General features: G+C 41.9%; 7 protein-coding genes across 9 annotated transcripts; 2 read left to right on the top strand and 5 right to left on the bottom strand.

The window, feature by feature from the left end:
• Nucleotides 1-590: 590 nt before the first annotated feature.
• TpnC47D (Troponin C at 47D) lies at nucleotides 591-2,249 on the bottom strand. Its single transcript, XM_017177664.3, has 4 exons — nucleotides 2,091-2,249; nucleotides 1,710-1,884; nucleotides 1,393-1,644; nucleotides 591-697 (listed from the first exon to the last, which is right to left on the bottom strand). Exons 1-4 carry the CDS (start codon nucleotides 2,100-2,102, stop codon nucleotides 669-671), a joined length of 468 nt encoding a protein of 155 aa, XP_017033153.1. The 5' UTR covers nucleotides 2,103-2,249; the 3' UTR covers nucleotides 591-668.
• Nucleotides 2,250-12,948: 10,699 nt separating this feature from the next.
• On the bottom strand, nucleotides 12,949-13,468 carry Cpr47Eg (Cuticular protein 47Eg). Its single transcript, XM_017172152.2, has 2 exons — nucleotides 13,397-13,468; nucleotides 12,949-13,326 (listed from the first exon to the last, which is right to left on the bottom strand). The coding sequence occupies exons 1-2, from the start codon at nucleotides 13,406-13,408 to the stop codon at nucleotides 12,985-12,987; spliced, it is 354 nt and encodes a 117-aa protein (XP_017027641.1). The 5' UTR covers nucleotides 13,409-13,468; the 3' UTR covers nucleotides 12,949-12,984.
• A 435-nt stretch (nucleotides 13,469-13,903) lies between these two features.
• LOC108078347 (trafficking protein particle complex subunit 2-like protein) lies at nucleotides 13,904-14,782 on the bottom strand. Its single transcript, XM_017172151.3, has 5 exons — nucleotides 14,575-14,782; nucleotides 14,347-14,516; nucleotides 14,199-14,286; nucleotides 14,064-14,143; nucleotides 13,904-13,997 (listed from the first exon to the last, which is right to left on the bottom strand). Exons 1-5 carry the CDS (start codon nucleotides 14,605-14,607, stop codon nucleotides 13,952-13,954), a joined length of 417 nt encoding a protein of 138 aa, XP_017027640.1. The 5' UTR covers nucleotides 14,608-14,782; the 3' UTR covers nucleotides 13,904-13,951.
• Vhl (von Hippel-Lindau) lies at nucleotides 14,780-15,688 on the top strand. The gene has a single exon (XM_017172150.3). It carries the CDS (start codon nucleotides 14,880-14,882, stop codon nucleotides 15,411-15,413), a length of 534 nt encoding a protein of 177 aa, XP_017027639.1. The 5' UTR covers nucleotides 14,780-14,879; the 3' UTR covers nucleotides 15,414-15,688.
• On the bottom strand, nucleotides 15,472-19,062 carry LOC108078345 (WD repeat-containing protein 48 homolog). Its single transcript, XM_017172149.3, has 9 exons — nucleotides 18,604-19,062; nucleotides 18,308-18,527; nucleotides 17,249-18,243; nucleotides 17,086-17,190; nucleotides 16,889-17,028; nucleotides 16,625-16,820; nucleotides 16,366-16,563; nucleotides 16,199-16,304; nucleotides 15,472-16,099 (listed from the first exon to the last, which is right to left on the bottom strand). The coding sequence occupies exons 1-9, from the start codon at nucleotides 18,643-18,645 to the stop codon at nucleotides 16,053-16,055; spliced, it is 2,049 nt and encodes a 682-aa protein (XP_017027638.1). The 5' UTR covers nucleotides 18,646-19,062; the 3' UTR covers nucleotides 15,472-16,052.
• Nucleotides 19,063-19,208: 146 nt separating this feature from the next.
• Nucleotides 19,209-20,002, top strand: LOC108078221 (uncharacterized). The gene has a single exon (XM_017171913.3). It carries the CDS (start codon nucleotides 19,430-19,432, stop codon nucleotides 19,886-19,888), a length of 459 nt encoding a protein of 152 aa, XP_017027402.1. The 5' UTR covers nucleotides 19,209-19,429; the 3' UTR covers nucleotides 19,889-20,002.
• A 62-nt stretch (nucleotides 20,003-20,064) lies between these two features.
• Nucleotides 20,065-22,504, bottom strand: LOC108078219 (NEDD8 ultimate buster 1). 3 transcript variants are annotated; one of them, XM_017171911.3, is made up of 5 exons: nucleotides 22,264-22,504; nucleotides 22,036-22,212; nucleotides 21,511-21,978; nucleotides 20,654-21,448; nucleotides 20,065-20,590 (listed from the first exon to the last, which is right to left on the bottom strand). In XM_017171911.3, exons 2-5 carry the CDS (start codon nucleotides 22,153-22,155, stop codon nucleotides 20,132-20,134), a joined length of 1,842 nt encoding a protein of 613 aa, XP_017027400.1. In that variant the 5' UTR covers nucleotides 22,156-22,212; nucleotides 22,264-22,504; the 3' UTR covers nucleotides 20,065-20,131. The 3 variants fall into 3 exon arrangements, with proteins under 3 accessions (XP_017027400.1, XP_017027399.1, XP_070140525.1); XM_017171910.3 differs by having other exon boundaries at nucleotides 22,036-22,192; XM_070284424.1 differs by lacking the exon at nucleotides 20,065-20,590 and having other exon boundaries at nucleotides 20,871-21,031; nucleotides 21,103-21,448; nucleotides 22,036-22,192.
• Nucleotides 22,505-22,599: the final 95 nt, after the last annotated feature.

Below are 22,599 nucleotides of genomic sequence, written 5' to 3'. Positions count from 1 at the left end.
AGTTTAGCGAAAATGCTTGACATCTTTTCAGCCAAAAAACAAGGAGAATGCTCACTGACATTTGCCAGTTTGGAAAGGCAAGACACACACAGTCTCTCAGTTTGCAGTTTCGCTATAGCATTCTCTATGGGATGGACATCATCGACGAGGCGGCGGCAGCAGCACAGCTGCGCGGACCAGAACGCCAGCCAAGTGGCAAAAGGAATTTGCACGCACTTGCATTTCCAGCCATCAAACAGAAATGTAAAAAATCTCATTGAAAAAGAACAAATAGAAAAACAAACAAACAAATCTTAACTGAAAGTCCACGTTGCGTATGCGCAACATGCATCACTCATACGCCCCGTGGCCTTGCCAAATTAACACACAAATGAGCAGGGGGACACGCCCACTCCCAGCCTAACATTGCATAAGCATCGAAAAATAATAATCTCAAAGACTGAGAGCCTCAATTAAAATGACTCAACTCGGATGCAGAGATGCATCGCGTAGAATGTTTGCCGCGCTTTGGGTTTTTCTAACCTCGTAGTTCCTGCACCAGCGGATTATTTATAGCGTAATTATGATTACTCAATACCCAATCGTACAAATCAAATACAAAACGTTTATTCAAGCCTCGGGATAGCGGGTAGTAGACAATTAACAATGATGCGATGTGTTGGTTTGGCTTACTCGCCAGTCATCATCTCCATGAATTCTGCAAGAGGGAAAAGGAAAAGTGGAGTAATTAGTTGAGTTATCAAGAATATAGGGAAAATTAATATAGGACTTTTGAAGTTCTTTAAGGAAGGCCTTTGTTGCGTGAGGAAATGTATTAAAAGAGACACTAATCTGCTATTTATCTTATCATATATCACAATGAAGTCAATATAAAAGTGAACTTAAAGTATTTCAAAAAGTATTTAATCAAAAGCATTTAACAATATAAGCTCAGGCTATATATACTATTATATATTATAAAAGCCTAACCCTTTCCTTTCCAATGGAAAAATCCAAACAAAAATAGAGTTAACTCAACATTAAAAATATTTCTAAAAATTTCCACTATTACAAACGCTTTCATATCAAGTAACAAACAAACAAAAACTTCTTCCAAATCCTAAGCTACTGTAATCTCCTCTAAAATCTACCGGAAAATGATACGTCTCTCTGTCGCTCTGTGTAAAGATCTAAGGCTCCAAAAATAGACGCGTCTACAAGGGCAGCTATGTAGCTCCCCACAACGCGGGAACTAAGGCGATTCAACAAATTGATATAATTTGTGTGGAACAAAAAAAATATATATGTATATGTATGTATGGAAAATGCCTCCTCTCATTGGCATTTGGCCAGAGAATTTAAAATTTTATCGGCCAAGTGACGGCGGCTAATTGGTCGTTCAGCGGGACTCACCATCAAAGTCCACGGTGCCGGAGCCGTCAGAATCGATTTCCTCAATCATGATGTCCAATTCCTGCTCGGTCAGCTGATCGTCCAGCTCCTTCAGGATTTCCTTAAGGCAAGAGGTGGGAATGTAGCCATTGCCCTGCTTGTCGTACAGGCGGAAAGCCTCACGCAGCTCCTTCTGCATGGCCTCGTCATCCTCCTCAACGATGAACTTGGCAGCCAGCTGGACGAACTCCTCGAACTCCAGGCGACCGGACTCTGTGGCGGGAAAGATCTATATTAGTTTCTGTCTAAATAAAGAGGGTCGATCTAAGAGCACTTACTGTCCTCATCGACCTCGTTGATGAGCTCTTCGAGGATCTGTCTGTCGAAGGGCTGACCCATGAGGCGCAGGATATCGGCCACCATTTCGGTGGAGATGCTGCCGCACTTCTGGTGATCGAAGCTGTTGAATGCCTTCTGCAGAACGGCAATCTGCTCGGGGGTCAGGTCCTCATCCTGGAAGCAAAGAGGAAATGGTTTAGTGACGAAGTCTTTGGCCAACTTTTGGAGATATTTTCAAAACAAAAGAGGTCACCACCTTTAAATTATTACATTTTTTAAGAATATACTAATACGTTTCAAGATTTAATAATTTCTTTTCACTATCTTTTAATAACCCTCCATCCTAATCCTCAGATCACGATCTCATCTGCTCCACTTACAATGTTCTCCATGTTAAATCCTGTGCTAGTTGTTCACCAGATCGATCTCCGCCAACGACTGATTCAGTTCCCCACTTCTGCGTATCTCGAGATCCCGAAGGCCCAGCAGCAGCACACACAGCACACACCCACACACTGCGCCACTGTGTCGGGGCATTCCAAAAGTAACAAGCTAATTTATGGTTTTCAGCAGCATTTTCGAAAATAAAACCAAACCACCGGGTGAAAATAAACAAAAGAAAACGTAGAATGTGCTTCTAATTTTTGTTGTTTTCTTATATTTTTCTTTCTTATTTTTGTGAAGTGAAAATACGAAAAGCACTGTAAAACCATTGTGGCACTGGCCTGGCCGCATTTACTGTGCCTGCTGGCCACCAGAAACCAGACCAGCAGACCATCTACATATACCAAGATCACTCCTCCTCCTCCTCCTCCTCCTTCTGAGGGGGAAGAGCAATACGATTTTGTAGTGGTTTGCTAAGCTTAACAATGACTATTTTTAAGCGGCTACACTGAGCGAAATCAGAGGGGAAATATGTACAAGATTTTTGGCTGCTGATAAACTGATAAACCAGTTCCCAAATAAGATGTCACCATTCATTAAAACTAAACACGCTTAATGACGATTAAGAGCCTTAAATTAGCTTATTTTAATTTTAAATAAAACATCTGCTGTTTTATATTATTTTTTTTTTCGCAGTTTATTGGATACTGGATACTGGTATTTATTTATGGCAAATTAAATGACGACTACTCAATAAACGGATTCCTCTGCAAGTGGGAAACTTGTTATAAGTTTTTAGGAGGATTTGCAGCTTTAAAAATTAACTATTAATTAAATTATAATATAGTGAATGTACAAAAATAAATGGGTGTGAAATATTTCTTTAAAAAACTTTACAACTAGAGTTTTTATGTAAAATATTTGACTTGTTTTTTTAGTTTTCAATAAAAAATTTAATTACCTTTTGGTTTTCAAGCTAAAGCTGACAGAGTATTAGTGTTTAACCAATATATTAATAATTTACTTTTAAACTTAGAGAAAGTTAACCATTCTTTATCGGTTGAAGATCGATTTTTTGTATAGAATAAGGAAAATTCTTGAATTTCTTGTAGTTTTAATTTAAATCTTACTGTACAACTTTAAATATTAAATTTAAATAATGGAAACTAATTATATTTACTCGAAAATATTTAGATAAACCTAGTATCACTTGATCTTTAATAAAAACTAATTGAAATAAAGGTATTAAGATTTTATTTCTTTACCAAAATATAAACTCAAATCATAAACTCACTACAACCATTTCCCTCAGTGTACGCTTAAGTGGTTCTCATCATTTAAATATATTTCACGTATTGCCCCCACTCATAATTGGAGCAAATTCGATCACATATTTCCAATTCACAGCTCGGTGACACGCTTTATGAATCAATCACGGGCACAACGCGCCCACAAAATCATTAATAGCTCGACCAAATTAACGGGCAATTAAAGATGGGGTATAAATTAGACATATACGCCGCCGCGCCACGCCGCCGCCGCCGCCGATTTTTGCCTTATTTGACGCGCCGCCGCCAAATTATGAAAATAACGGCGCGCCGCGGCGCGCCGCTGGTGCGGCATCGGCGCAGCTTCAGCGCGGCCTTCAGTGTCATTGTTCTTTATAAAACTTTAAAAAAAATAAATAACTCATTAAAATGGCCTTTTTGCCTTATTTGACGCGCCGCCGCCGCCGGTTCTTTCTGACTACTACGCCGCCGCCGCCGAGTCATTTTGACCTCTACGCCGCCGCCGATGCCTTTAACCATCGGCGTAAACCTCTAGTATAAATTAAGAGGGATGGAATCATTCCGGACAGCATCACCACCCTCCAACCAGCGTCTCTCGCCCTCCATCTCTCTGGTGGAAATATCAAACGACGAACAGAAACGAACCGAGTGCTAAAACATTTTTATAAGCGATTCGAATATTGTCTCTTGCGGTTCTGCTTCCTCCTACGTATACGTATTATTCGTATTGGATGTATATTCAAATTTAAATCAGCCATAATATCAGTTTTCGCTTTGTTTAATACCACACAATGATATGCAAATTGATTTATACATTTTAATAAAATAGCTGCGCTTGTGTGGCACACATTTTCGGAATTGCAGACGTGTTTTTGTTTATACACACATAATGGCTATGGAATATTGGGAATATTCAGCGAGAGCATCGTATTGGGCGGAAAATATTGAGGAAACCAAAATGTTGTTTACGGATTATGACAGCGCCGGCCAAAGCAGCCGACAAAAGTTGACGTCACGGTAACATATTGACCATTTGTTTATGTTTCTTATTAATTAATTAGTAGTCAAATAGATGGTGGGCATAACTCAAATGCCAGGAATTAGTAATTGACAACAGCTGGGCTTTGAAAAGAAAGAATTTTTTCGAAGCGCCAGAGGGAATCTTAGAAATTTTTGAAATTGCACTGCAGGTTACACAGGGGAAAAAAGGTTTACATTTTGGAATATAAATATAAATTTTAGGAATTAGGAAGAGTATTTTATTAGATTTATATTTTGTTGTAAATACCTAAATCAAATTGTATATGTTTTTTTATAAGTATAAAATGTATTTTACTCTTCAATAATTATTAATTATTAATATTTTCTTTTATGCAAAAAATCCTGAAGGTAGAAAAATTAAATTATTATTAATTTTGCTTTAAATACAACAGTAACTTTGTTATTTTTTGTTAAGGTTCTTAACTTTACCTTAGTATATCTATTCAAAATTTGTATACTGAATCAAAATTTGCCATTTTCCCCCAGTGTCTCACCGATCTCCTCTTGACAGGCATATTGGCAGGTTGACGTCTCCCTCTCAGCATCTCAATCCATCATCGTTTGGTTCTCGTTATCTTCACTTGCAGCCGCCGTCTATTGGCGGGTATTGGGTTTTCATATTTCCATGTCGAGCTTCCAGAGCGATTAGCCTCAACGACCCAGAATCCAAAACCGAATCAGAATCAACGGATTTGGCGGCGGAGCGTAAGCGTTTCAATGTTATTCTGACATTTCTGAGGCGACGACGATGAGGTGTAGCCTTGATCGTCGCGGCGGCCACTTTGGTTACTTGCACCTTGGAAGTGATGCCCCTGGGTTGCAGCCAACCAGCCAGCCAGCCTCATCGTAATTGACGACGGCATTCACTTTGCTTGTTGTCATAATTGCAGTGGCATTACTCTGCATAGCATCACATCGGTGCGGATCGCTTTCAAAGGCTTAAAGTCAAACATTTTCCAGCTGAACTTATGACAACAAAGAGCCTGATTATCCCATGGCGATATAAATGTGGGCAAATGTCTACCAGACTCACAAAAAACCATAACGAAGTCGTCCTAAACCTGATATTAACAAAGAGATTTGTGTGATAAGGAAACTTGATGCGTAGTTATCTTCTATCTGATATATGTATGTAAATATATATATATTCTGGTTTTTAACTAAGATGGGATAAAGATTTTAAGCTAAGCACCTTAAACTAATAGAACACTAACAAGAAGATTTCTCTTAATCCTGACAAGGTATTTTTATACCTTTAAAGGGTATTATAATCTTAAAATTATAAGGGGTTACATCGTAAAAATTCTCAAAAATCGACAAAAACCTTGGATTTCTTACAATTTTAAAAATTTTAAATTTAGTATGCTGGATTTTTTAATTCTCATAGAGTAACGCAGCATATCTTAGATGCTTTTGAAAACGGTCAGTACAGCTCTGCTATCTTCCTTGACGTAAAGGAAGCTGTTGAAAATACCAAAAGTCACAGTGATTAAAATCCCAAAAAGAAGGTCACACTTATCTAAGACCTTTTTTGGTTCCCTTTCGTATGCTCATGCGTACCCGAATTAATTGCTTAAAGATAACGAGAGCGTGCGGTTGTGAAAAATAAAGAAGTTTAATTAACTAAATCTATAATTAAAGTGTTTTTACTATTTGGCAAATCTGGCTGGCGGCTTCTTGGAGTTTGTATAAACTCTGTTTTATATAAATCTCATAGGTTATGGGCCCAGTCACAATTTGCAGCTAAGTGCTATAGTGAAATGCTTTAATTGTTAAAGAATAATTTTTAACAAATAATAAAAGTGAAATAAAAAAAAAAAAAAGTGAACAACGTACATATAAATATAACATATAAATATAACGGCGCACCAAATTGGCGTACATTTTTCATTTTCAGTGCGAGTGTTAGAGCAGGATAGCAACACAAATTCTAAGAAGCGCAATTTTTCTCGGAAGATGGAAAAAGGAAAGAGAAACATAATACCTTTTAACGGGGAAAAGTATTCTATATGGAAGTTTAGAGTTAGGGCTTTATTAGAGGAAAACGAGTTGCTGAAAGTAATTGACGAGAAACCAAGTGATGAAGAAAGTGAAGAAGTGAAGCGAGCAGAGAGAAATGCAAAGAGTCTTATAATAGAATATTTGAGTGACTCTTTTTTAGTGTTTGCCAATAGTGGGAACTCGGCTAAGGAGATTTTTGAGAATTTGGATAATATTTACGAGCGTAAAAGCCTGGCATCTCAACTTTCATTACGCAAACAATTACTGGCTTTAAAATTGAAGGGTGACTCTCCGCTAGTCAACCATTTTCGTTTATTTGATGATTTGGTTACTGAGTTAGTTGCAGCGGGAGCGAAAATAGATGAAATGGACAAAGTGTCTCATTTGCTGCTAACACTTCCAACTAACTATGATGGAGTAATAACAGCGATAGAAACTCTCTCTGAGCACAGTTTAACATTAGCATTCGTAAAGACTCGGCTTCTTGATCATGAAATTAAACTAAAAGGAGTTGGCAAGGACACAAGTGCAAAAGTGTTGCAGGCTATAGGCAATCGAGAGCCTAGGGATAGCACAAACAAAAACAAAAAATTAAAATTTGTGAAGAAACAATTTCCGAATAAGATAAAGCCTAAGCTGAAGTGTTTTCATTGTGGCAAATTAGGCCACATGAAGAAAGACTGTTTCTTCTTAAAAAGGCAGGCAGGAGGCAACCAGAATATTCATGCTCAGAGTAATGTTAGAGAGAGACAGGCCCAGATGGCAACAGCAACGCAGCCAGAACGCTCGTTTGCATTCATGACGAACCTAGCTGTTAGAGAGAGACAGACTCAGATGGCAGCAGCGCAGCCGGACTGTGCTTTTGCTTTTATGATGAAATTAGCTAATTCCAGTGAACAGACAGACGGCGTAGATTTTATATTAGATTCAGGGGCGTCAGATCACATAGTAAACGACATAACTTTATTTTCTGAGTATGAGAATATAAATCCGAGTGTAGCGATTGAGATTGCAAAGCGTGGAGAATTTGTGTATGCTACTGCGAAAGGACTAGTTAGTCTTAACAGTTCCGGGAAAAACATTACATTACAAAATGTGCTGTATTGCAAGGAAATCCCGCACAATTTACTATCCGTGAAAAAGATGCTAGATGCTGGAATGTCCGTCGAGTTTAATCCGGATGGTATAAAAGTAATCAAAGACGGTAACTTGGCATTTGAAGGGTATTGTAAGTATAATATACCAATTGTGAAATTTTATTTAAATAGAAAAGTATATACATCCAAAAGTTTAAATGATGCAGAATATCGCTTGTGGCATGAAAGGTTAGGTCATATTAGTGTAGGAAAATTCTTAGAAATTAAACGAAATAGCTTGTTTGAAGATGTTGAACTTATTAAAAACGTACAGCTAAATAAAAATGAAATATGTGAGGCGTGTATTAACGGAAAGCAATCTAGGCTTAAATTTGAGAAATTTAAAAACAAAGAAAATATTGATCGCCCATTGTTCGTAGTTCATTCTGACGTTTGTGGTCCGATTACGCCCTCAACTATTGATAATAAAAACTACTATGTAGTATTTATTGATCAGTTCACACATTACTGCGTGACGTATTTAATAACTTATAAATCAGATGTGTTTTTTGTATTCAAAGACTTTGTGGCGAAAAGTGAGGCTCATTTCAACTTAAAAATGGTAAATCTATATATTGATAATGGCAGGGAATACCTCTCTAATGAAATGCGTGAGTTTTGTGTAGAAAAAGGTATCAGCTATCATTTAACGGTTCCTCATACCCCACAATTAAATGGTGTGGCAGAGCGGATGATTAGAACAATCACCGAAAAAGCTCGCTCTATGATTAACTGTACTAAACTTAATAAAAGTTTTTGGGGTGAAGCTGTTTTAACAGCAACTTATTTAGTTAATAGGTCCCCAAGTAGAGCGTTGGAAAATATAAGAAAAACACCATATGAGATGTGGCATAAAAAGAAGCCAATATTAAAGTATTTGAAAGTATTTGGATCGACTGTATACGCACTAAATAAAGTGCGTAAGCGAAAATTTGATGAGAAATCTATTAAGACTATACTTGTCGGGTATGAGCCAAATGGCTATAAATTGTGGAATGAGGAATCGAGGAAATTTATGATAGCTAGAGATGTAGTGGTGGACGAAAAAGGACAAAACTCTATGACTTTAAATGAAAATGACTCTGTGGTAAAACATAATGAAGTTAGCAGAAGTCATGATTCTCCAATTGAAGAGAATGAAGAGTTAGATTTTCCATCACAGGAAATGAATGAATCAATAGATTCTAAGTCTGGTGAAAACTTAAATGAAAATTCCACTTGTCTCGAGAATACCGATCCAGTAGTTGAAGCTGGTGATAATATACAAGAAAATGAAAATCAACAAGTCAGACGCAGTGAGAGAAATAAAGATAAACCAAAATTATCATATAGATTTTTAGAAAAATGTCTTATGAATACCCAAATATGTTTAAGTGAAATTCCCAATACTTATGAGGAAATTAAATTTCGAGATGACAAAGCCTTGTGGGAGGAAGCTATTCAAGATGAACTAAATTCGCATTTTGTAAATAAAACATGGTGCTTAGTGCAAAGGCCTATGGATAAAAACATAGTAGATTGCAAGTGGGTTTTTAGTTTAAAGCAAGACGAAAATGGTAACTTACTAAAACATAAGGCAAGACTGGTAGCGAGGGGCTTCACCCAAGAATATATGATGGATTATGATGAGACCTTTGCACCTGTTGCACGAATTTCTAGTTTCAGATTTCTTTTAGCATTTTCTAATCAATATAATTTACTGATCCATCATATGGATGTGAAAACAGCATTTTTAAACGGAACTTTAAAGGATGAAATTTATATGAAGGTTCCAAAAGGTTTAAACCAGTATGATGGAAATAAAGTATGCAAACTAAATAAAGCTATTTATGGCCTTAAGCAAGCTGCAAGATGCTGGTTTGAGGTTTTTGAAAATGCACTTAAAAATTTTGGATTTCAGAATCTAGAAGTAGACCGATGTATATATATTTTAGATAAGGGAGATATAAGTAAAAATATATATTTACTATTATATGTTGACGATGTGGTAATTGCCACCAGTAATTCCGAAAGTATGTCTAAATTTAAAACTTATCTTTCAAGTACATTTCAAATGACTGACTTATGTGAAATACGACATTTCCTGGGTATAAAAATTGATCGAAAAGATAATCAAATTTGTCTCAGTCAATCTGCATATATTAAAAACGTTTTAAGGAAATTCAATATGCAAGATTGTAATCCAGTTAGTACCCCTCTTCCAAGCAAACTAAATTATGAGGATTTGCAAGCTGAAGAATCATGTGAAGCACCATGTAGGAATTTAATTGGCTGTTTAATGTACATAATGTTGTGTACACGGCCGGACTTGAGTACATCGATAAGTATCTTAAGTCGGTATACTAATAATAATAACAAAGAATTATGGCAATGTCTTAAACGAGTTCTAAGATATTTGAAAGGAACTGTTGACTTAAAGTTATCGTTTAAAAGGAATCCTAAAGTGGATAATATTCTTATAGGATATGTCGATTCTGATTGGGCGGGAAATGAGACTGATAGGAGAAGTACTACAGGATATATATTTAAAATGTTTGGAGATTGTTCAATTTCCTGGAATACTATGAAACAAAAATCAGTGGCTGCTTCATCTACCGAAGCCGAATATATGGCCTTATTTGAGGGTGTTAGAGAAGCATTACGGCTAAAGTCATTAATAAGTGAAATTAAATTAAAATTAAATGGCCCAATAGATATTTTTGAAGACAACCAAGGTTGTATTAGTATAGCCAACAACCCTACTTGCCACAAGAGAACTAAGCACATAGATATTAAATATCATTTTACCAGGGAACAAATTGAAAACAAACTAATCTGCGTCAAGTATATTTCCACAGATTTCCAATTGGCTGATATTTTAACGAAGCCACTACCAACAGCTCGATTCACTGCACTGCGAGACCAACTGGGGCTAATTGGACCTTTAGCCTGAACCTTTATATGGAGTTTCTTTTTAAACCAAGACAAACTGGATCTCTTGGCATATATATATATATATAATTAACCATAATCAAACCAAAATAATTCCTAGTCTAACCACTGCTGTTTATATATATAAGTGAATCATGTTAATTTATGTTTTTTGATTGATCTGATTGGGTTTTACTGGGTTTCCCCAATTCTTTGCAGCAAATGCTGGATCAGAAAAGAAAGAGACCCCAGAGAAAGAGAAAAAGAAAAGAAAAGAAACTACAACCATTTGAATATGCACTCACTCGTATAAAATTATGTTTTTGTTAATCCTTAATTTGTATCAGTGTAACTTTTGAGGTGGCGTGTTGAAAATACCAAAAGTCACAGTGATTAAAATCCCAAAAAGAAGGTCACACTTATCTAAGACCTTTTTTGGTTCCCTTTCGTATGCTCATGCGTACCCGAATTAATTGCTTAAAGATAACGAGAGCGTGCGGTTGTGAAAAATAAAGAAGTTTAATTAACTAAATCTATAATTAAAGTGTTTTTACTATTTGGCAAATCTGGCTGGCGGCTTCTTGGAGTTTGTATAAACTCTGTTTTATATAAATCTCATAGAAGCCTTCGATAGAGTGTGGCACAATGGATTGCTTTTTAAGCTAAAAACACTCCTACCAACTGCTCAATATCTCCTTCTGAAATCGTACCTGCTGGAGCGAAAATTCATGGTTGATGTGAGAGGTGAAAGATCATCCATTAGAAGCAGTCGAGCTGGAGTACCGCAAGGGAGTGTTTTGGGTCCTGTGTTATACACCCTTTACACCTCTGACTTGCCCAATCCCAGAGAACCGGGGACACTTCTTGCAACGTATGCTGATGACACAGCCTTTATCGCAAACTCAGCGTGTCGAATCGAGGCTTCTAGAAAAACGCAAAGCTTTTTGGATACATATAGCGAGTGGACGAAGAGGTGGAACATATCCATAAATGGAAATAAATCGCAACACTGCAATTTTTCCCTGAGACACAAAATCCTCCCTAGGGTCAAATTTCAGGACACGCTAATTCCTCAATCTCCTCAGGCCCAATACCTGGGATTGATCTTGGATAAGCGGCTCACGTGGAGGCAACACACCACCAAAATAGCAGCAGCATGCCGTGGAAAACTCAGAAAGCTAAACTGGATGCTAAAGTCCACCAGCAAGCTGAGCCTCAGCAACAAAGTGCTGATATACAAAGCAATAGTTGTTCCTGCTATGACCTATTGCATCCAGATATGGGGTACTGCGTCCGACTCTAACGTTATGAAAGTGCAAAGGGTCCAAAACCGGGCGCTGCGCACAATCACAAATGCACCCTGGTTTGCTAGGAATGCAGACATCGCTAACGACCTCAAAATGCTACCAGTGAGGGAGCAGATCAACAGGCACTCAAGTCGGTACAATGAACGGCTTCTGGCCCACACCAACCACCTAGCGGCATCATTGGCCATCCCCATGTCCAGACGAAGACTGAAGAGACGACATCCAGGTGACCTTTGGTTAAGAGGGAGGCAAAGAACCCGAGTCCTACACCAATAACTGAAATGCCTTTGTAAATTATAAATTGTTGTTTACCGTTTACTGTTATGTTTCCATGTTATGTTTGTTGTTAGTGTTAGTCCCTACGTTTTATAATCATTGATTTGGTTGATTAACGTATAATTAAATTTGAACTTATAAAAAAAAAAAAAAAAAAAAGGATTTTTTAATTAATTCATTGCTTTTTGGCATTGTTATGATTAATTTCAATTTTTAGCTTCTGATCCAATTGAAATCTTCAAAGGTATATTAACTTCAGTTAACCAAATTTAGTTTTCTTTCTTCTGATACATGTTTATTTGAATATTATAGTTTCATTTTATCAATAGTTACTTGTTTGTTCTTAAATGTTTAAATCGAAACTCACCTGTTTAACAATATTTATCTCCAAGTTTGACAATACATCTTCAATATACATATATGTATTCCCGGCTGTGTAGATCCGTTTGCCATGCTGTCACAGCTTCGTGATAACCAAGTTGCTATTATTGTATATGCGAAATTACAGCGTGGGTGGAATAAAAGCCATTATAAAGAGTCACAGGCTCTGATACCACACGGGTCTTGCCCAAAAGTATGCCAAAGTAATGCCGCTTGAAAAGAAGAAACCGAAAGTGGAGAAACTTTCAGGGGATGTACAGGCAGGCAGCGCAAGTTCAGGGTTAGCTCATCAACAATGGTCATCTGTCAGAGCCATTCAAATACTGTTTATCTGTTTTCTTTCGTATCCGTCGGTGGCTGACCTTCACTTGCTGTGCTGCGCTGCATAAAATTAGGGAAACTTGTTTCTCAACAAAGTGTGTTTCATTATTCAAATTATTTTCCGATACAAGACGCAAACGAAGATGCAATGCAGATCCTTTATGGCTAAGAATAAAAACTCAAGAGAGGATATACTTTTTAATGCATTTATTTTTTGGCAAACATAACTTATTCCTTGGAGGGGTGGGCAGCGATCCATTCCAGGGCGCGCTGGATGGCCTCTGGGATTGGTGGTGGGGTGGGCAGAGGTGGGTTGGCGGACAGCACCTGGTAACCGTTGGCATCAGCGACATATTGGATGGACACGGGCTCGCCCTCGGGAGACTTCCAAGCTTGGTCGCCCTTGACAATCCACTCCTCACCATGCAGCTCACCAGTCTGATGAACGTTTACAGAGTTGTCTAGCTCCAGAGCATACTTGAAGTTGTCCACATTAACTTCCTGCTCGCTGCGGAGGACACCGGCATCTTCGTTGGCAACAGCCAGGGCCAACAGGCAGGCGAAAGCAATCTATAAGGATTAAACCACCAGTTGGTTAAGAGATTCCTTGGGCGGTTGGCTTGTGATAAGAGCCACTTACGAAGAATTTCATGTTGTTGATTGGAAGACTTGAGAAGGCTTACTGATATCGTTGTGGAACTTCTGACCGCTTTTTATATGCTACTGATGGCAGCTAAGCATGATAATGATGCTTCTGCTTCTGCTTCTGCCGGTGGCGCCCAAGTTCAAGTCAAGTGACGCGGAGGATTTAATTTCATTAATTATGCATAAGATAAGCCAAAATACAAGTTTATGTGTGGGCCTCGGAGCAGATCGGCAGACGGAAGACGAGTTCGACACGGAGACATTAACTAAGTATGTGTCAACTAGCAGACACATTGTAAAGATATAATTAATTCTCGAATTATTTTCATCAAAAATATTGTCCAAATTAGCATAATTTCGCTTTCAGCCAGGCAAGCGCAACCGGTTTCCGATCGCATCTTGTGCGTATCTCAATTTGAATCTGATCGGCACTAGCTTCGGGCGGGGGCACCTTGACATCCCTCCTGAGAAAAGACCCATAGCTCCCCCCAAAAGACCAGTATCCGATAAATAATTCAGCTTTATTTTTAACTCCGCCTTAATCTACTGTCTAGGCATTGCCGCTCATCAGTTTCTGTACGGCACGATCGAATTTCCTGCAAGTAGAGAAGTGTGTAAGTGTGTGAAAGGGTTTCCCCGAATGATAAGGCATCCCAGCTTACTTGGAAGTCAACGACTCGCCGGGAATGTAGAAGGGATTGCAGACGGCGTCTGTGTACAGCATGTGAAGATTGCGAAATATCTGGCGAGAGCAGAGTATTAGTATGCTATTAAAGCAAATAGGAATTATAACCCACCGCTCGGACCTCGTTCTCCCGAAGCGCCACGTTGCTGGAATCAATCACCACGATGAACTTCACCCGCGAGTTGGTCACAAAGCCATAGCTGTAAGGGAATAAGCCCCTAGATTACAAGTATACAATGGATAATACTATTTCAAGCTACATTTTGTGATTCTCTGTGGAGTAGAGCAGCCCCAGATAGAGTTCCTTGGACTCGGGTGCACCCTTGCCGATTAAACACTTCTCCTCGACGACGTCCAGGGCGGCGTGGACATGGTACTGCAGCTCCAGCTCCTGCTCCATATCGGATGTGGTCAGGTACAGAGGGGCATTCTAGGTTTTGTGCATAGAACAGTTAGTAATTTAGTGAAGCAATAAAAAGATAACTTACATCCTTGCCAATGACTGCAATGCAAAATGCCATATTGGGAATATTGCTCTTTAGGGTGTTCTCGAGCCTAATTCTCTTAAAACGCTTAATTTACTAATTTTTTAGCAATACAAATTATGTAGTTATTTGTTTACTTCTTTCACTAGAGCAGGGATCAGCTGTTTGTTATCGATAAGCTGTTTATCGCTCTCGAAAGTGGACCATCTCTATTATCTATACTTGTTGTTTGCTTGCAGAGTCAGAAAAGAAAAACAACGAAAATTGATTTAATAGCCATCGCGGATAGACTTGGCACCCTGGTGGAGATGGCGCTCCAAATAGCGCACAACAACCGCGACGGCCGCCTTGGGGGTCCGTCCCCGGGCCTGGTGGAAGTGTTCGTGCTGTTCGTCAACACGACCAATCGCACTGTGGATCTTTACTGGGTGTGCGAGCGGGACCGGGAGAATATATACCTCACACTGAAGCCGTTCGAGGAGGTGCGCGTTAATACCTTCAGCACGCACAGTTGGTTCTTCCGCGACTACTACACGGGCGAGCGGATGCACGTGCGCTCGCGTAGAATCTTCCAGCCAGTCCGGGTGCGGGTGCCCAAGAATCCACAGCATCCGGACCAACTGTGCGATGTGCGCAGCCAGGTGCTGATCCACTTCCCTATCCGATCGCTGCGAGAGAACTGCCTGTGGCTCATCGCCCGCTGGCTGATACGGACGAGTAATACGCCGCGTCGGGTGATAGCCGGATACAATATACCGTCGACGCTGAAGCAACAGTTGCTCCTGCTGCTGACCACCATTGAGTCGTATTCACGCGTCGCCAGCACCAGGAGACGGCGTTAGGAGGACTCAACTGATTAGTTAAGCGAATTGTTGGGGGTTTAAGGAATGAGAGCCAAGCTTGATTTCCAAATAATTTAATAAGTTTAATTTTAATTGATTTTCATCCTGACTTTTGCTTTGTTTTGTTTGTTACTTATGTACACATTGGCTTGCATAGAACGTTTTACAGGTTGGACTTCTACAATTGCATTGATTTTCTTTTCTTTTGTATCTTTAACAGATTCTTTAGATGTACTTACGTTCTATGTATATAATTATATATATTTATAATCCTATGTGAAACAAATGTGAATATTCTATACAAATAGGCGCAAATCCCTAGGTCTAGATGCTTCAGATGCAAATACATTTAAATGGTATGTTTGCAGTTATCTACGTGTGTGTTGTGTCGCAAGCTTAATCCTTATAAGTCTGAATCTGAATCTGAAGTACGCGAAAAAAAAAACAAACAAAACTAGGAGCACGCGGTGCTCTTTATGTGAAATGTTCAAAAAGATTCCTCCTCGAGTGACAAAGACATTCATAAATACATACAAAATGGTTAATCGATCTGCGCTAAATCTCATTCTCTATCAATAATGCATCATCGGTACACTGCTGCTGCTGCTGCTGCTAGGCGGGAGATCACATGCCAGGCATTCAATACTTGTTGCGCGTCACGCGCTCCAGGCTATCCCCGATGGAACCTGTGGGTGGACGACACAACTCACAGTTAGGCAAAAAGGCAATCATGCGTTGTGTTTGCTTTGTGTGTGTTTTGTCGTGTGGTCACTTCATCTATTTACCATCGTAGTTGAAGTTCTGCTTCGTCTTGTACTGAAACGTAAGGTCGGTAGATTGTTTCCATATAAAATGCCTCACAGTACGCAGATCCATGTTGGGATCCACAACCTGCAATGGAAATGGCATTCAAAAAGAGTCCCTTATGGACCATAAATCCTTTCGATCTTACCACATCGTTGCACCACAGTTCAATCCGCTCCTCCGCCGGTAGTTGCGACCCCTCCGAGTTGGCATCACTCTGGCTATTTTGCAGGGAATTGTTGGCGTTGTTGCCACCGCTGGGCGTGGTCTCCGCATTGAGCACCTTCTCCAGCACATGCTCGCACACCTTGCGGCACTGTATAAACTCATTGGCCACCAGGCGATCCTGTTTAAAATATTTAATTAATAATTAAATTGAAAGTTAAGATGAATCTTCAATGCCTTACCTTCTTCGTGCGCTCCGGCTTGGTCATTTGCGGATGCGGCTGCAGGAAGAACGGTATTTTCAGGAACTTGGGTATGACCTTTTCGATGACCACATCGGTCACCCACTGTGGCGCCGTCTCGTGGAGCAGCGTGCTCTCGCTATCGCCGGCTGCATCGCGCACCAAGAGCCGACACACAGTGCGCCCGCCCACTTCGCTGTTTCGTTTCGTAAAAAATAATTAAAGAAATAAGAGAGATTACAAATAAACTATAGAGTAGCTCACCTAAAGATAACGGGCGTGTGCTTGGGCACTTGGAAGTAACCATTGCCATGCATGTCCGGATCCATTTCGTTTGGTGGTATGGTATGCGGTGGGGTCCAGCACTCGAGCAGGGCCTCTAGCAGGAGTTTGCCATAGTTTATCTAAGAGAGCAATTATAACTATCAGTATTTTTCCTAAAAAAACATAATCAAACTCACCTTAATCTCTGTTGTGGGATCCACGCACTCCGGCAGTCCGGCTTCAATGGACACCCAGGCCGCAAAGCAATCCACTTCCTCCTGACCCAGCACAATCGTGGGCATCTACGATAATAATTTATAAATTATTTTTAGTAAATAAAACCCTATGTCCCGGACTCACCCCTGTTTTCAGATCAACGGTGAACCAATTTGGAATGTACACCTGCTTGTTGCGCTTCTTCACCTCCGCCTCGTAGTCCACGGCCCCCAGCTGATCCTTTTTGACCACCCTCAGCACATCGTAGACGACAACCTGATCCTCGGAATCCTTGGTTATTATATAACGCTTGTCGTTCAGCACCGTGCACTCCTTGATGGCAGCTCCACCCTTAATGCAGGCCACCTCTGTGCCGCCTTGCGTCCACTGGGCGTCCATGCCGCCAGAGGAATTCAGCGTACACCTGTCGTACATGGGCAGCTTCCAGCAGCGAATGTCCGAGTTCCAGGTGGTGGCCCACACCCCAGTCTTATCAATGTTGTAGCCCAGACTGAGCACAGGTGCCTGCTCCTCGCACACCAGCATCTTGTTGCTGGGATTTCGCATTTCGGTCACTATGATGTTGCGATCCCTGCTGCCGGAGATGATGTACTGGAAGTTCTCGCTCATCAGCAGCGACCACACGCCCTCCTTGTGCACGTGGATGGTTTGAACACAACGTTGCTGACCCAGGTTCCATACCTTGATGGTGCCGTCGGAGCTGCCGGACACCACTTGGTTTCCGTCGGGCGAGACGACCAGGCAACGAACGTTTTCCGTGTGGCCGCGCAACTTCATGCTGCGCATGCAGGTTCGTGGATCCCAGATACGCAGAATATTTTCGGTGGACCCGCTCACAATAACAGTGCCCGCGGGATTCATGGCCAGGCTGTAGATGGAGTCCTTGGACCCGGTCAGACTAGAGGTGGTCACCGTGTTGTTGCTGGCCGTCAGAGCCGTCAGCGTGTTCACGTCCCACAGGAAGATGGCCTTGTCCAGCCCGGCGCTGGCCACATGCTCCCGATCCTTGGCATAGGCCAGCGCCTGCACGTAGTCGCGATGGGTGCGCAGGGTGGACATGCAGAAGCCCTTCTGGGCGTTCCACACCTTCACCGTGGTATCACAGCTGGCGCTGATAACTGCGGGGATGCATAGGAAAACTTTGGTGTTGGAAGCAAAGCATGACTGTGGGGATTTACTCACGGTTTCGTCCATTACAGCAGAGGACTATGTCGTTGACCCAATCGTTGTGGTGCTCCATAGACTGTATGTATTTTTCGCTGGACTCGGTGCGTGTGTTCCACACCCGGATGATGGCATCACGCCCGGCCGAGTACAGCTTGCCATTGTTGGGGTCCAGCTGGAGCGCATTGACGCCATTCCGGTGCTGCTTCTCCTCCGCGTCCCGTATCACAAAGGAAACCTGCGGCGCCGGATATCCGGAAATTTAATTGGATTAGTTTTGGGTTGGCCCATTTTGCCCCACCGCCATCGCTCACCTGCATTTTCTTACGGGCCTGACAAGTTTTGTGCGTCAACATGTCTTCCACGGATCTGCTGCACTGTGGGCTTCGGCGAAATCTCTGGATTAGACTGGACTGCGCTGGTTCAGGCGCTGGCTGCGGATGTGGCGATTCGCGTCGGGTGCTGCTCGTGGGGCACGCACATCTATCGGTGTTCCTGTCCGGCACTTGCTATTTACTTTACTTTTGCGGATCGAAATTGAGGAATTTCCAACCAGCTACAAATTTTTCGCACCTATTCCGCTCTCTTTCGCTCCCACTCGTTCCCCATACTCTCCAGCGCCTGTCGAGGTTGCCACCTGGTTTTCCAAGTTGTGCCGGCTGTTCAATAGAGTTGACAGGTTCCGTTCGCGAAGAGGCTTTTATTAGTTCATTTGAAGCACTTATTAATTTGAGAAATTATGTATATAATATGTTTAAAATGACAAGTCCGAAGAGCTAATAATTAGACTTTTTATTAGTAATAAATATTGCACTTTTAAGAGGTGTTATTCTTAAATAAAATATACCGATTCGATCAAAGGAACAGGCTTTAAAGTTGTCCACACACCTCTCACTCAGATCTCATTCATATTCATATTAGCTTAGACATAGAACAAGTCTATATTTCTAAAAACATTAAAAACTTGTTTGTTTTTGTTGGAAAAAACAGCGGCTGCAAGCGCGGTCATTGCAAAGACGGGCGAAAACTTGCAAGTTCGACGCGATTTGGCAACTCTGTTCTTTACATAACAAGAAGAAGAAGACTCTCCACACACCGGGAGATATTATTACGGATTAATTGCATTTTTACCGAAAAACAATGGTCAGCACACAGAACAACGCCTGCAGCATATGCGAAAAGGTGGGCCTGAAGCCGTTCACCCGGGAGAACGTCTTCAACTACTACATACCCCTCCATGGCCTGGTGAGCTATGGTGCCTTGTCGGTCAATGTGATGAACCCCCAGATCGTGCCCAAGTTTCTGCCAAAGAAGGATCTGACCAATGTCTTTCTGATCTCCGCCGTGGTGGGCAGTGCCTTCTACATTTACGGACGTCCCCACCTCAAGGACGTGAAGAACAACAAACGTGGAGCATACGCTCTCCTGGGGGCCACCCTCTTCAGCATGGGATCCGTTTTGGCCTGGGCCCTGATCAAGTCCGCCTTGCCGAAGGACAACGCCCTGCTGGCCACCTTGGCCGGACTGGGAACAGGAGCTGCCATCGTGAAAGTGGGTACCGATTACATTAAGGAAGTGGACAAGCTGCAGAAGAACTAAAAGGGAAACTGTGGAACTGATTACTGACCTAAACTGGGTTCGTACGGATTAGAAAAACGTTTATAAAACACTCGTATAAATAAAAATTATCGATATTGTAAGTCGGGGACTCAATCTTCCGTGCGTTCAATAACTATTTCTTAGGAACAAGCCAGAAATGACTACCATATCAAAAGTAATGCCCAAAAATAATAGAAAATCATATATTACATTATATTTTACATTCTGACAAACGATTGAATATCACTGCTCCAGCAGGTTACGATACTCGGCCAGTATATGCTCCTCCTGCACCAGCGGCAGATCCAAGTAGTCCTGGTCGCTTTGGCTTAGATCAGAGTTAAAGCGCTGGTACGCCTTGTAGGTCTCCATTTCGGCACGCGCCTGTCGTAGGACAGACTCGATGATGGGTGAAGGTGGCGCAGCATTCGAATTTGAGGTGGAGGGCCCATCGCCTCCATTGGTGGCAAGATCGGTGACCCGCTGCATAGCCTCCTGAAGCTCACCTTCGCTGCGAAAAGCCCGCAGCAGGAACTCTATGGCACGCTCCATATTGTTGCTTGTGCTCTCGAGTGCAGCACGCACTGAGTCCTCGTCAAAACCCAGCTGGCGGAGATGGGCCAACTGGTCAGTATCGGCGGAAACACGCGTCTTGGGCAGTGCAGCCATTAGCTCATCAGCGCGGGACTGCAAAAGATCCACCTGGAATGAGATATCAGGTAGGTAGAGTAAACGTCAAAGTTTTCAATGCTTTCGAGGTCTCACCGCCTGGGGAATGTCGTTCTTGGATCGCTTCAGGGCCAGAGCAGCCAAACGACGATCGTAACCCATATTGGTAAGGGTGCAAACGCTGCGCGGATTCACCCAGTCGCCGCTGTTTTTCCCATTCGACATTCGACGGTGCAGGGATCGCTCCGCTTTTGATTGCTTGCGGGCCTCCTTCAGTTGTTGGCGTCGCTCCTGGATAAACTGCACCGCCTGCTCCACGCCGCCGCCGTTTGAAGAGGAGCGCAGGGCCAAGCGGGCCTCACTCACCTCGAAACCCATTTCCACCAGCATTGTTAGCTCCTCCTCGTTGACTTTCAATTCCCTTAGCAAAGCTGAGGCGGCTTCGAAATGCTCAAATGCTTCGTCCCGACGATTCTGATGGAATAGCACCACGCCCTGGAGTAGTTTCAGGCGCATTAGCAGAGCCCTTTCGGGACAGGCCTTACCCTTCAAAGAGTACAGTCTCTCAAAGTTTTCGCCATAGCTGCGGCGGAAACTGCGCGTACAGATGGACAAGCGCCGCTCTGCATCTGGAAGCTGGGTGACATTCTTCAGGCAGAGATAGCACCAAACTATGTCCAGGTTGAGCAGAGCGTAATTGTCCACCTTCTCGAGCAACTGCGAGTTGCATGTGGCAAAGCGCTCGTCAGCCTCCAGGAGTAGGAGCAGCGCCTCCTCGAAATCTTCGCGCTGCATTGCCACCTTGGCCTTCTCGCAAAATCCCAAGCCGGTAAGCAGAGCCCGATTTTCGTCGGGTGGCAGAAAAACGGGACTGCCATTCTGGTCCTCCATCTAAAGGGGGGAGGGGGACTTATAATAAAGTCATTCAATACAGAATCAGAATACAAGCTCACCTCCATCAGCTGATTCTGTGAGGATACGACTGCCTCTACGTCGGCCTTGATCCTGTTGATTCTGTCGTAGAGCGCTTCGTTCTGATTGTCGCCCCGACCGGTCACGATCACGATCAACTGCTGGTTGTTTTTCAGCTGCTGGGAGGCGAGAGTGGCATTGGAGGCCACCATCTTTCCGGCTGCAATGCACTTGACATGATTTGAGTCCGGCAATTGCAGCTTGGCAGCGATCGCTGCCTGAAGATCGCTACCAAGTGAGTTCAGATCGCACTTAACGTCCTGCATTGTGGTGGTGCCGCCACCACCTCGATTGTCAATGCGCCGCACCTTGAACGTGGCCAATCCGGTGGCATTGAATTCCCGGCGAGCGGCCAGCTTGCGGAGCGCATTATCCTGGAGTTCGGTAAGCACGAAATAACAGCGATCGGAAGGTATGCCCAGAAAACGACCGTATTCCGCAGCTAGGTTCTAAATTTATTACAAAATTAATTGTATTTATTTTGGGTATAACAATTTTAAACATACCTCCATGGCGCCTTCGATGCAGCCAAGGTCTTCCGAGAAGTAGGGCTCCTCCCACAGCTTTACGCCCTCAGATTGGAGGCGAGCGCGTACCTGGGTAAAAATGTTGTCGATGTGCGACATCACGCAGCGGAACAAAGACCACAAAAGGAACTCAAAACTGCAAGTTTTAGTGAAAAACTATAGCGTAAATTACGACCCACGTCACAAAGGCAATTTCATAATATTTACCAGAAATGTTATTGTTCTTCCTCTTCTCGCACATGTGTTTTCGGGCAACACAAAAATAATGCGCAGTCACTTAAATTCGACGAGTTTTTTCAATATAATTCGAAAGAAGGAAAGGAAAGGAGGAAAATGTGAAGACAAGAGAGAATAGCTGCTATCGGCAGCTAAATTATAAATAAAACTTCAGTCAGAGAATGACAATGACAATTCAGTTAATTTTGTTTACACAAAAGTTTTGTGTTCTGTGGGACTATCGGTTATCGATAAGAACGAGATAGAAAACCAGCTGATTATAGCAAAGTATAACAGTTATCACAAAATAAATGTCGATATTTTCAT

The sequence above is a fragment of the Drosophila kikkawai genome, chromosome 2R (genome assembly GCF_030179895.1).
Source record: "Drosophila kikkawai strain 14028-0561.14 chromosome 2R, DkikHiC1v2, whole genome shotgun sequence".
NCBI classification, from domain to species: Eukaryota; Metazoa; Arthropoda; class Insecta; order Diptera; family Drosophilidae; genus Drosophila; species Drosophila kikkawai.
This window is presented reverse-complemented; position numbering and strand designations above follow the sequence as displayed.

Coding starts and splice junctions, on each gene's coding strand:
- Vhl (XM_017172150.3), top strand. CDS start 14,880: ATGGCGCTCCAAATAGCGCACAACAACCGCGACGGCCGCCTTGGGGGT.
- LOC108078219 (XM_017171911.3), bottom strand. CDS start 22,155: ATGTCGCACATCGACAACATTTTTACCCAGGTACGCGCTCGCCTCCAA. Junction 21,449..21,510: donor CACAGAATCAGCTGATGGAG/GTGAGCTTGTAT, acceptor TCCCCCCTTTAG/ATGGAGGACCAGAATGGCAG. Junction 20,591..20,653: donor AGAACGACATTCCCCAGGCG/GTGAGACCTCGA, acceptor ATCTCATTCCAG/GTGGATCTTTTGCAGTCCCG.
- LOC108078221 (XM_017171913.3), top strand. CDS start 19,430: ATGGTCAGCACACAGAACAACGCCTGCAGCATATGCGAAAAGGTGGGC.
- LOC108078347 (XM_017172151.3), bottom strand. CDS start 14,607: ATGGCATTTTGCATTGCAGTCATTGGCAAGGAT. Junction 14,144..14,198: donor GGGAGAACGAGGTCCGAGCG/GTGGGTTATAAT, acceptor TGCTCTCGCCAG/ATATTTCGCAATCTTCACAT. Junction 13,998..14,063: donor GGCGAGTCGTTGACTTCCAA/GTAAGCTGGGAT, acceptor CTCTACTTGCAG/GAAATTCGATCGTGCCGTAC.
- LOC108078345 (XM_017172149.3), bottom strand. CDS start 18,645: ATGTTGACGCACAAAACTTGTCAGGCCCGTAAGAAAATGCAG. Junction 18,528..18,603: donor AGGCCCGTAAGAAAATGCAG/GTGAGCGATGGC, acceptor CCGGCGCCGCAG/GTTTCCTTTGTGATACGGGA. Junction 16,305..16,365: donor AACTGTGGTGCAACGATGTG/GTAAGATCGAAA, acceptor TTTCCATTGCAG/GTTGTGGATCCCAACATGGA.
- TpnC47D (XM_017177664.3), bottom strand. Junction 1,645..1,709: donor CAACGAGGTCGATGAGGACA/GTAAGTGCTCTT, acceptor TTCCCGCCACAG/AGTCCGGTCGCCTGGAGTTC. Junction 698..1,392: donor CGGCACCGTGGACTTTGATG/GTGAGTCCCGCT, acceptor TCCCTCTTGCAG/AATTCATGGAGATGATGACT.